The sequence below is a fragment of the Centroberyx gerrardi genome, chromosome 5 (assembly GCF_048128805.1).
Source record: "Centroberyx gerrardi isolate f3 chromosome 5, fCenGer3.hap1.cur.20231027, whole genome shotgun sequence".
NCBI classification, from domain to species: Eukaryota; Metazoa; Chordata; class Actinopteri; order Beryciformes; family Berycidae; genus Centroberyx; species Centroberyx gerrardi.
In genome coordinates, this window is record NC_136001.1 from 6218025 (window position 1) to 6230202 (window position 12178).

Below are 12178 nucleotides of genomic sequence, written 5' to 3' on the forward strand. Positions count from 1 at the left end.
AGTACTACAGGTATGTAAGAGACAAATTATATATAGGTCCAAAATCGCCAACCTTCAACTCCTCAGTACATTAAAAATGCTATCTAATTCAACAAGAGACACTACATAAATAGATAAATCGAATTAATAAATGCTTCTATTACTGTATGTCACCCACTCGCACATTAACAGCACACTAACAGAAACTCCTGATGCAAACGGCAACTACTTACTGGCCTGTCAATAATGAGGACATAATGACCCAGCGACTCAATTAATGCAATCTGATTCGCTATCCTAACCCTCCATCATTAGCCCAGTCAGAGCCGCCTCTGGATGAACCTCCTGTTTGTGACCGTGAGGTGGGTGGGAGTCTTGGGGGTGGGGGGCTGTGTGGCAGGATAATAATAGCTGTAGCACTTTCTGATGACTCATCCACCACGCAAGCCAATTTAATGAAAATGGGATTACAGCGAAAGTGAATCAGTGAGGGTGGGGGGTGGAATAGGTGGAAGGAGGGGTGAGCGGGGGGGAGGGGGATTATGGTGTTAGTAATCTGTTCAGGGCGACCCGCTGCTCTACCTCCGTCGCACTGAGCAGGTGTCAAATGCGGTTGGCCAGGGAAGGCCTCGGTGCCTCAGACGGTATTAAGTCATCGCATTACTCGCCTTGGAAAAAACATACAGCCGGGGTGCCAGGACGCCACCTGGAACATGATACTACAGCAACAACCACCCACCCTCCTCTAAATACCGCCTCATGCTAACACCCCCCCCCCCCCCTCCCCCCCATGCTTACACTTAGGTTGGGCCAAACGATGTACAGCACGGTGTTTGTCTCTGGATCAGTAAGGTGTGGTGACACACTGGGAGGGACGGACTTGAAGGCAGAGTTTCTCTTCCAAAACGTCTCCATTGCATTAAAAACCATGTCGGTCACATACTGTATTTTTGCATTTTATGTGCTAAACACATATGGTGTTTGGCGACAAGCAAATCCCTCGGGTCCTCGGGATTGTCCAAAGACTGATGGTTGGAGTGCTTGCCAGACATAAAGAAGATAAATACTAGCCACAGACAGACCAGTAGGCTAATATATTTCTAGATGTCATCACATCTGCTCTATGTGAACAAATCCTTGATAATATAAAATTCTTTGAGATTTCATTCACGCCATCAGGGGCACAGCACGTCAATCTCAACACACAAATAAGTCATTTCCTATGTTCTGCAGGTTTTACGAGGGAGCAAATTCCACACAAAGACAACATCAGGAGAAGTTAAGGGGAGAGTTCACAATGCATCGCTCTTCACAAGACAGTAGACAGCCACTGGTTTTCAGAACCAGCAAAAGGATCCAGGTGCATGCAAGGGTCACATGCTACATAGCCCGATGAACATGTCATATTAAAGGAATAGTTTGGTATTTTGAAGCCTGGGCCCAAATAACATGTTTTTCGTCATGATCCCTATTAGTAGAAACCAGAACTTTGCTAGCCGCCTGCTCCGTCCGTCCAATAACACTGGGAAGCCCCCTCCTACTCTACTGCAATAGAACCTAGGGGCATAAGCCACAGTCTTTGAAAACTATGATAAACGTTGTTATGCAAAACACGACGCTCATAGTATAATTATACTGGTGTCATACCGGGGTTTTTTCTCAAACACGTACTACCTTCTAAGCCGGTGTAAGCTCCAGGAGAGCCAGAAGAATCCAAAAATAACTGCTGACAGAAAGCTCTGTTTTTTCTGATTTTTTCAAGATAACATACTGACACCGGTATGATTATACTGTGAACGTCGTGTTTTGCAAAACAACGTTTATCATAGTTTTCAAAGACTGTGGCATATGCCCCTATTGCAGTAGAGTAGGAGGGGGCTTCCCGGTGTTACCGGACGGGCGGAGCAGGCGGCTAGCGAAGTTCTGGTTTCTACTAATAGGGATCATGACTGAAAACATGTTATTTGGGCCCAGGGTTCAAAATACCAAACTATTCCTTTAACTAATGGGAAAAACTGTTTGGTCTTACTCCGTCCATTCGTAGAGTGGAGCCAAGATGAAGCTGAAGGGAGGAAGCAATAAAGTGTTAGCCTCCTTTAAACTTAGATTAAAACTACCTTAGTTCAGGTCTGAAGGTCTGAAAATCACACTTCTAGCACATAAACAAGCATGAACAAAGCAGATTCTGACAATATATAAACAACTAGTCATTCTGCTGAATTGCTTCTAAGTCACTTTCTTTATGTTTATTAAACCTTTCAGTTTGAACAAGTGTAACACCAAAATCTGGCCGGAAGAATTTTGCCAATTTTGCGGTTATATCATGGCCAGGAAGCTACACAACCAAAGGTACTACCAAAGTTCAACATCACTTTAAGGGCAACTCAGCAGTAGTTGTTGAGGGAGGGGAGCTATATACTCATACTTTTGCCCTCCTTTGTTTTCCCAACCAGTCCAGGGATTTAAACTGGCACCCTCCCAGTCACAAGCCTGCTTCTTTTACACCTAGGCTACCGCCGCCACCATAAATTATTAATAAAGGTGGGCAACGAGGAACAACTTAAAGAAGAGAACACAGAAATTAAGTCATGATGGATCTGAAAGCAGCTGGCAAAACCGCCTCTGCCTCTATGTTTATATATATTTCGCTTTGTTCTCAATGGAATAGCCTAAGACCTTCTTCACACTGACTTGTGTTTTGCGGGGTTAAATGGTGAGCGCAGTGATAAATGTCCTCTGTGGTGTGAGCAGACTACCAACCAGCGCAATTTGCTCTCCACCGCTGTACATAGAGCGCTAGCCCTCCAGCCATATCCATATAGACAGATCTGAACATTGACTTTGCAGCCGTGCCATTCTATGTGCAAACACAAATCCCCCTGGTGCCAATTCAGCCCATGTATACGAACTGCAGCATCAGGTCAGCATTTGTGAGGCAACCCTTTAATGTATTTGGGTATGTATGAAGACACAGAGCTAACATAGAACTACTCAGTCTATTATTTTCAGGGTTTGCTCTCTTTGAACAATGATAAACCTCCGCTTTTCTTCTCCCCGCTCACCAGCTTTCCATCTACTTCAAGCGAACAGGCACACAAAATGCTGAAAACGGCTCTTAAAATACCTCAACATTAAATATTCAAATATTCAAAGCACAATTTCTTTTTCATCGCAACACATTTAAGACATACGAGTGGGGGAAAGAAAATGTTGTGGCACATTAAAAGTTACCCCAGCCCTTTTTCTTAATACAAAGCGGTAGACATGTTTTTCCTCGTGCGGCGCTGTCACTAGTGCTTTTAACAATTTATTTTTCATGGGTCGCGGCACCAAGCTACTCACGTCACATTTGTGTTTGTGAGATTTTTTTGCAGATAGGCTTGGCTTGTAATTAGGCTAGCGTTTCTTCTCTGTCCTCTGTTTCTTTTATATCGCCGTATACGCATGCACACACACACCAAAAAAGCTTGAGGGCCCGGTGTGTGCAGCAGGCAGAGTCCTCAGTGAAAGGCGTTCCTCGACTTGACGTCTCCTCTCCATTCGCGGTATGCCTTGTTCCTTTGGGAGAGCATTCTGCCCCGGGATGTTTAATACAACATGCTACCACCTCTTGTTTTTCCCCACTGCAACCCCCCCTCCATCGACTCCTCCTCATCCTCTTCCTCCTCATCCTCTTCTACCCCCCCCCCCCCCCCCCCCACCCAAACCCTTCAGCTTCCCTTGTCCCCTGGAGGGCCGATGAGAGAGGATGAAATTACGGTGGAATATATATCACTTTGCCAGGGTCTCTTATGTGACCCAACACATCATCCGTCTCATGTGGACGAGTGCAACGCTGAGGGGGGACGATATCTGGCGTGACACCAGGTAGAGTTAGCTGAGGGTATCAGCACTTGCACTCACGCATACAGGGCGGGCAGGAATTGATTACAGTGATGTTTTTGTAGGAAATTACGGCAGCGTATTGATGTCACAGTGGGAAAAAAATATAGGCTCAGTATCTTGTTATAATGAGAAACTTTTCTCGTTATAACGAGATCTTTTTCTCGTTATAACAAGATATTTTCACGTTATAATGACATCTTTTCTCGTTGTAATGACATACCAACTTATCTCGTTTTTAATGAGAAACTTTTCTCGTTAATAACGAGATATCAACTTGATTGTGTCTGAGTCAGGATGAGTTGAGTGAGTCTGATTGTTGTTGCTGAGTTGTCTCATTCCATGAGTCTGAGTCAACTTGATTAAATCGTGTAAACGAGCCATTCTCAATTTCTCAGATGTCCATAGGCTGTTTTCTCATTAGGTTATAGATCTTTTTCTCATTATAACAACATTTGAAAGTTTCTTGGTATCTCGTTATAACGAGAAAAGGTTCTCGTTATAACGAGATATGTTGGTATGTCATAACGAGAAACGTTTCTCGTTATAATGAGATAAGTTGGTATGTCGTAATAACGAGAAAATATGTCATTATAACGTGAAAATATCTTGTTATAACGAGAAAAAGGTCTCGTTATAACAAGAAAAAAAATCTCGGTATAATGAGATACTGAGACAATTTTTTTTTTTCACTGTGACATCAATACGCTGCCGTAGGAAATGACTGACTGCACTCAGTTACTGAAAAAGTAACAGCCAATCCGATAATATTGATGATTCCATGCTGGATTATTCTGAAACGTGAAGGGGAAAAACATTTTGATTGCAAGATTGTGGACCCAAACAAAAATTTAAAACCATCTGCTATTGGCCGGTCTTTGGGTGGTTACATCACCTGGCACCAAAGACCAGCCAATAGCAGATGGACAGTTCAGTACCCTACTTTTCACCATTAGGTGTCAGGCTTCACCAAAGATTTGGATTTGGGGTTTAGTTACTCTTTAAATGATTGACAGTGGTTGCCGACACAATTCAAGCTAGTGTCTGTCCAATGAAGTAAAAAGTTTCTCTATTTGCATTATTCAAACGGTGGCTATATTTGATTTACGTCATACTCTTTACGAAACCCTTCTTGGAAGACAAGGAAGCAGATGAAAACAGAGGCAGACTCAACCCATTGAAAAAACAAATTTGAAATATAGGCCTACATCAAAATAATCCTTGGATGTGAAGTGATGAGCAGAGCTGGAGAAAATCAAAGAGCAACTAGATTATGTTGATCCATAATGTTTGCTAAAGTTAGCAGTCAGCTGCTTCAGGTTAACATCTTTATCTCAACAGTAACAACGGAACCTAAAGTTAGAGTTAGCAAGTAGATACAGCTAGCATGAACAACTTTAACTGTCAAAGAAACACCACTAAGGATATGAAGTAATATGAATAATGTTAGCATATTACTAATGGGCCTTCATCTTTAGTAGGCCTATTAGTAATATGCTAACAGGCCTATTAGTAGGCCGTTTATCTGTCCTGTCACTTATAAGTGTTTCTGTGTTTGTAATTCAGTGGATTATGTAATTTCTAATCTTAAAATGGTAAAGTGTAATTAGGTTGCATTTTGAAAGTAACTTCCCAACCTGCAGGTGTTACATACACACATACACACACACACACACACACACACATGGCATGCGTTACCCCACAAAACAGATACCTCACAACCACAAGACCACAGTGCTCAAGCCACAACAACAATGTGAACTTACCCTCGACACTGCAAAATCTGTGAAAAAGACAAAATAAGAATGATTTTAGTCACCTTGCTTTATTTGCCCTGAAACTACATGTCCCGCTCGTCAAAAATATACATCTCCAGTTAGTGGCTAGGACTTTCCCTCTAGTCCACTCCAGTGGGATGTGAAGCCCCACTTTAATTCCAAATGCCAACCAGGAAGACCAAGGTAGAAGGAAAATGGGAGACACATTTGTCACTTCAATAGCCATATTACACATTGTGAAATTAGGAATTTGTTTCTTTGAGAGACACTTGTAGCGTGTGTGTCCAGTGTCTTGCTCAAAGACACTTTGACAGGGATGGCTGTTGCAGAGTTTGAACCTTTCACCATCAGACATGGGCACACCTCTGACCACCAAATGTATGCCTGGATCTTCAGTCTTTAGCACTGCCTTAATTTTGACAATGAAAAGTCTGTTTATCTCCAAAATGAGAAAACCTTTAGCTCTTATTCTGTTGCTTTTCCCAGTACTCACTCTTATATGTTGGTTATATGGTCACATATTGTAAGAGCACTAAGGGGGGTCAATGTGGATGTAACAGTGTAATTACCCTTGAAAAAGACAACTACTAGGACTAATATGTCTGCAATGATTAGCTATGTAGCTGAATCCATAAAGCGAAGCATTCTTGTTGTTCAACATGAAGCATAGCGCTGCACATTGATGGGGTATATGTGTGTGTGTGTGTGTGTGTGTGTGTGTGTGTGTGTGTGTGTGTATAGCAGTTACTGTATGCTTAAGAGCAGCTGCATGTAGGGAAAAATGATGACAGCTTTGACTGCTGCGGTTGAAGGGACAGCTTATTAATGATGTATGTAAACCTTACCTGTGAGAGGGAAATCAGGTGGATCGGTAGGGGAGAAAGAAGAAAAAAGTGATGGTCTCCTAACTAAAAAACAGTAATGTATTATTAGTAATTCGTTTGACTACTTGTTACATTTCCGTAACAAGTCAGTTCCCTCTCCGATGAATGATCAATGTTGATGTCCGATGTTCTTGTTGTCCTTTTACTGTATAAAACCAAAGTAGTGGGAATACTTCCATCCAGAGAAACTTTTCTACCATTTCTCATTTAACCCAACTCAGTCAGTGTGAGAGGTCGGAATATAGTAGTATATAATATATGGGATATACTAGAATATTATTACTGAAATTGAACTAGTAATCATAGAAGTAGTACTCACTGAAATAGTACTGGGGAAAATAATAATATTACTGATGCAACAGTGATCCCTAGGCAACTGCAAATGTTTTAACACTCCTCCAATGTCTTACACCTCTCCCCCGTAGACCTCCCTCATACCCTCCATTCATCCATCCATCACCAAAATCTCTCTTCCGCCTCTCTCTTCCTTGGTTCCCTCCCCTCTCTCTTTACACCAGATGAGAAAGACTTATAATTAGTAATATAAAGAGAGATAGAGATATATGGACAGAGAGAGAGAGACCTAGACAGAGAGAAAGGGAGAGAGGAAACCGCAGCCCTATCCTGCTGGAATCTGACACGTAACCATGGAAACTTCCTCCATAGACTCAGAGGGCGATGGAGGAATTGGGGGAGTTTTATTCTTTATTATTTTTATTTTTTTTCTCTTAAGGCAGCTCTACACTGTCTTCACCTCCTCTGATGATGCTGCAATTCCACTTATCACGATGCCAGACAAACAGAAAATCTACATCAGATATACCTTATGTTGGACCAGGCCATGTGGTCAAACAAAGGAACGGCCTACATGTAAGATTAAAAGCCTAAAACCGGCCTAGCAAGGGAATCAAAAACCTGAACTCTAGCCCACCCGCTGGGCTGGGACCTTAAACAAAGGAAAGCAGCACCAAAATTCCAACAGGCCCTGAAGTTCACACCTAGGTGCGAACTGGCTGAAACCCAACCTCTGGCCTCTCATTGGACGAGACTCGGGCGAATGTCCCCATGACGTCACCAAGAGTATAAATTCCAGAGATACCTTTCCTCATGGCCCCTTCTTGCGACCTCGTTGCTAACAAGGTGGTACCTGAAACGTTCAAACTGTTCTTTTGTTTAGCCGAGGCGCAGTCTTCAACTCGCGGGACGAGACCAGACTGTTTTAGTGTTAGACATAACACTGTTGGATCCAGAAGGATTAGATTAGCTGTTTATGCATCTAACTCCTTACACGCACTGCCGTGTGTAGCAGACCTGCAGAAGTGGACTGGAAGAGAATACAGCTAAGGACACTCCTTCTCTCCAAGAAGACAACGTAAGGATACGTTTCTTCAACCAAGTCGACTCCTGGCTGACATCTTCGCTGCCTACGAGGAAAGCCAGCTGGCTGTTGTTCCGTGCACGGAGAGATAACGGTCCCGCAGATTCGCCTGGGAAAACCCCCCGGATCGATAAGACGGACTCAACCACACACCAATCACTCGAGAGTGATTGGTGTGTGGTTGAGTAAGAGGCTTTGGTTCTGGGCAGAGACTAGAATAGGTGTGTTAAATAAGCTTATTGATCAGAAGCTTACTGATCAGAAGCTTACTGATCAGAAGCTGTATTTGTGCGTATTGGGAAGCGCATCTACCTCAATCATTATGCTTGCTGCTTAATTTGATTGTGTGAATGTAAAGCTGATTTGTGTTTGATGTTAACACACTTGATATGAATGTGAGTTGTAGTCCAGGTGAAATAGGCCAGAAACGGGCCAAATTTTTCAGATTTGCATAGAAGCACCAAGATTACATTGCAATTTCATTGTACTTTCATTGTACTTCTTTACTCAACAGCATTACATTTGCCACTGCATGATGATCAGAACAGTTTGTGATGTTTTCATTAGTACTATTGTGTTCCTTGGCCAACAAAATGTAGGTGTACTGTATACATATTTTTCAATGTGCAGTGGCCCACCTCCAAACTAAGTATTTCTTCAACAGACAAACTTGACAGAGGAATGACTGAAATCCTGGCTAATGACATCAGCCCAGCACCACAGTGCCTTTATGTGCAACTAACTGCAATGACAGATCAAATATTTATAAAAGTGTGTCCTCTGTAACGTGTACTGAAGACCAACCTCCACCTCCAACCCCATCAACATCTTTGTTTTCAAGCCCATTAGGCCGGAACATCTGCCCCGGCCCCATGTAAACTATGTGAAAACCACCATCTGATCACATTTGCAGATTCCCCCTTTGGCTAGTGGTTACCAGTTAATGGTTTATTTAAAGATTTTATGGTCCAAATGTCAAGCAGGAAAGCATAGATAATTTGAAGAGACATCAAACATGTCACCATAACCATAAAACTTTGTCATATACATGGAAACTATGATGTAAATATTAAATAATGAATGAATTTGATTTCATCACTTGCATGGCCCAATGTGTTTTAGCATCTATGTAGTACAGGGCAGGAATTATGGGATAATAGGTGTGGAGCGATCAGTAGCCTAATTGACTGAACTGCAAAGACTCAAAGTCACTGTTGTCTTGATGTATCTGTGATTGTAGTACATTATTGGGGTAATGGGCCTCTAAGCTCCAAATACGTGAAGTGAACACGACTTGTTAACAGCAAATTACGTGTTGTTTTCAGCTAAAGTTTTTCTTATTTAACCATGACCAAAGCTTTCCCTAACCTTAACCGAAGATGTTTTAATTGCCTAAACTTAGCCATAACCTTAACCCTAACCTAAACAAAAGTTTCTTTGCTTGCCTAAACGTAACCTTCTATCGCCAATCTTTGGTTGAAAATGCCAATGACCAATTTGTCTGTGAATCTGTTACCACAGAATCCAATTTGTGTTATTGTCACAGAATCCAATTTGTGGTGGAGGAGCATATTATTTTCACATAATTTGTTTCCACAGCACATAAATCTGCGTTTCAGAATTCATGCTCATTTCACAACTTTCTATGAGATCATGTTGCAACTGATAGCTGTTAGCCTAGCACCAAACCTTAGTCAGTGAGAAACTGTCATTTCTGCAAAGAGTGAGTAACTTTTACTTCTAGCCTTAACTTTTGGCTTTACTTTGCTCCTCTGTCTGCTAATAATGTTAGCATCTTTAGCTTAGGTAGAGGTGGAGTGGAGTTCCAACCCAGAAGTGAGGATACAGGAAGGGATTCTTACCAATGGCAGTAATGTTAAGAAGCCCTCTTTCTCTTCCCTCATTTTTAGTGAAATGTATAACATGTATAACATACGTGTTGTCGTTGACACCTCTCTGTTCCTGTCAGACAACTACAAAGTGACCTGAAAAGTGGCTTGATTCAGGACCACAAAATGCTAACAGGCCAGGAATTAGGTAGCAGAGTTGAGACATGATGTCATGTTTATTATGGGATTACAGAAAAGGTTGTGACAGCTTCAGTAGGAAGAGACTGAAAATATGAATTTTAACACTGGCACTAAAGTTGAGTGTGCTTTGATCCTTCGTTCTGGTTGCCTCCTTCCTCTCCATTTCTGTCTGAAGGTTTGTTATCGGGTGCTAACGTTAGCATGTTAGCTATTTTATTGTATTTTTAACGTTAAAACTATTTGACAATTCTGGGCCTGTTAGCATTTTGTGACCGTGAATGAAGTCAATTTTTTATGGCTGTGCTGTTGTCTGACAGAAACAAAAAGATATGTCAATGTAACATAATATTAATTGTTTCATTCCAACTCCAGATGAGTGATGACAGACTGTGTCGGAGGAGAAGGAAAGGGGGGCTCTGAACTTTACTGGCAATGGTAAGAACCCCTTAATGTAGGCCTAAATAAAGAATTACATGTCAAGGCCATGATTTGCTACATCAAGGGCATGAGATGCTATTCTGTGCTAATGAGATAGACTTTTTGTTGTTTTGATTAATTAAAGTGCACAAGATTAATATTCTTCCCTCGTTTTTTTTTTCAATTCATACCCTGTGCGCACAAATTCATTATTCGTGCAAACAAATTAATTAACAATTTAACAGAATGTGTGTATGTTTTTTAAAGCGTGTGCTTGATTACCTTATTCAGGAAGTTTCAAACTGATTTCACTCACTTGCAATTAGCTGAGTTTGGTTGATTGCATTGATTTATTTAATTAGGTAGCCTGAGTCCCTGTTGAAAAAAATACAGACGAGACCAGCTAAAGCCGGTTGATGGTCTGAGCTGGTTTTCAATGACCACTGCTGGTCTCCTGCTGGTCTTAGCTGGGCAGAGATGGTCTGATGCTGGTTAAGGTGGTAAATGAGAACTCTGATGCTTGTAGACCAGCTAAGACCAGCATTAAAGATTAAAGAAGACAACAGAGTTTTCCATGTAAACAAGGTGGATTTGTATAAATTCATAATTTCACTTAGCCTACAGACAGTATGTTGTTAGACCCCAATGACTATGTTGAATAAATGTATTACCTTGTTCGGAAAGTCTTTTTTATTTTTAATTTATGAGGATACAATGTTTACATCCAGATCTCAGTGCAGCAGCTTGGAGAGGAAGCTCCGCCCCTTCATTTGATTGACGACCTAAGCTGTAGGTAACCATACCAGCTACTTCAGCCATCGACACAGAATTTCCAGCTCAATATCGTATTGGAACACAAGTAACATAGCTAGATTAGCTAGCAAGCTAACTTACCAGTCGAGTAAGAAGAATGCTACGTCTGCATCGGTACAAAATGCTTTCTCTAACTTTTATCCACTGATCAAAAGCTTCTCCAGTATTAATATGGTGTCTCCTTTTATCCATGAGTTTTCTGCAACATTACGATCAGATTTTTGTTTCTTTGCTCTCCCAAACTCACTTGTGTCTCTATTTTTTGCCAACATGGTTATTGAGTGAGCAGAGAGGAAAAATAACCTGGAATGTAGTGTGGGCCCTAAGGCGGCGGCCACACTGAGTTATTGACAAATAGATTTCTGTCCGTTGGTTTGTTTTGGAACGTCAGCATGGTGAGCGAGGCAGAAATACAGTAAAGTGAAGCTTTGCTCATAACGGTGCTATTTCAAAGAGAAAAGAAGAAACCAACTATACAGTATAAATTCAACAAGAATCTGACCTGGTAAACCTTACAGTCATTCCAACGCTATACCCGACGAAAACTTTAAGTGCCCGAAATATATCAACAGGGTCAATCAGCAGGGTATTTTGTTTAATAAAGATTTTTTTTGTTAAATCAGGCATTTGATGAAGTATAACGGATAGAGATTTGTTAATCAAATTTAACTTCAGGTACAAAACTCAGGATGAGTTTGCGATGCAAGGCGTTATTGTTCAAAAGAAACAATTGACAAGAATATTGAGAAATAATGGGCTCTATATATATATATATATATATATATAAAAGATACATATCTTATATATATGTATATAAGATATGTCTATACATTAACACATTACATGTGTATGTTTTTTATCTATTCACACACTTTGCATTAACCCTGAGCACATTTTACATATTGAGCACATACGGTAAGATATTGTATGCAGGTCTTAACATTTTGTTACCACAAAATACAATATTTTTGCTTCCTAATTTTACCAATAAATGCTTAGAGCTTTTCTAGCCAATTT

At 41.0% G+C, this 12178-nt stretch overlaps 2 protein-coding genes across 2 annotated transcripts in view; one reads left to right on the forward strand and one right to left on the reverse strand.

The window, feature by feature from the left end:
- Positions 1 to 12178, forward strand: part of LOC139913137 (NACHT, LRR and PYD domains-containing protein 3-like) — a 108486-nt gene that overhangs the window by 81191 nt on the left and 15117 nt on the right. The gene's annotated exons all lie outside the window — the stretch shown is intronic.
- Positions 1 to 12178, reverse strand: part of lhfpl4a (LHFPL tetraspan subfamily member 4a) — a 55884-nt gene that overhangs the window by 2848 nt on the left and 40858 nt on the right. Inside the window, exons 4-5 of the mRNA XM_071900213.1 lie at positions 5628 to 5644; positions 2009 to 2041 (exon numbers count right to left, since the gene is read on the reverse strand). Of these exons, the coding sequence (XP_071756314.1) occupies positions 2009 to 2041; positions 5628 to 5644 (50 nt within the window). The remainder of the gene's footprint in view (positions 1 to 2008; positions 2042 to 5627; positions 5645 to 12178) is intronic.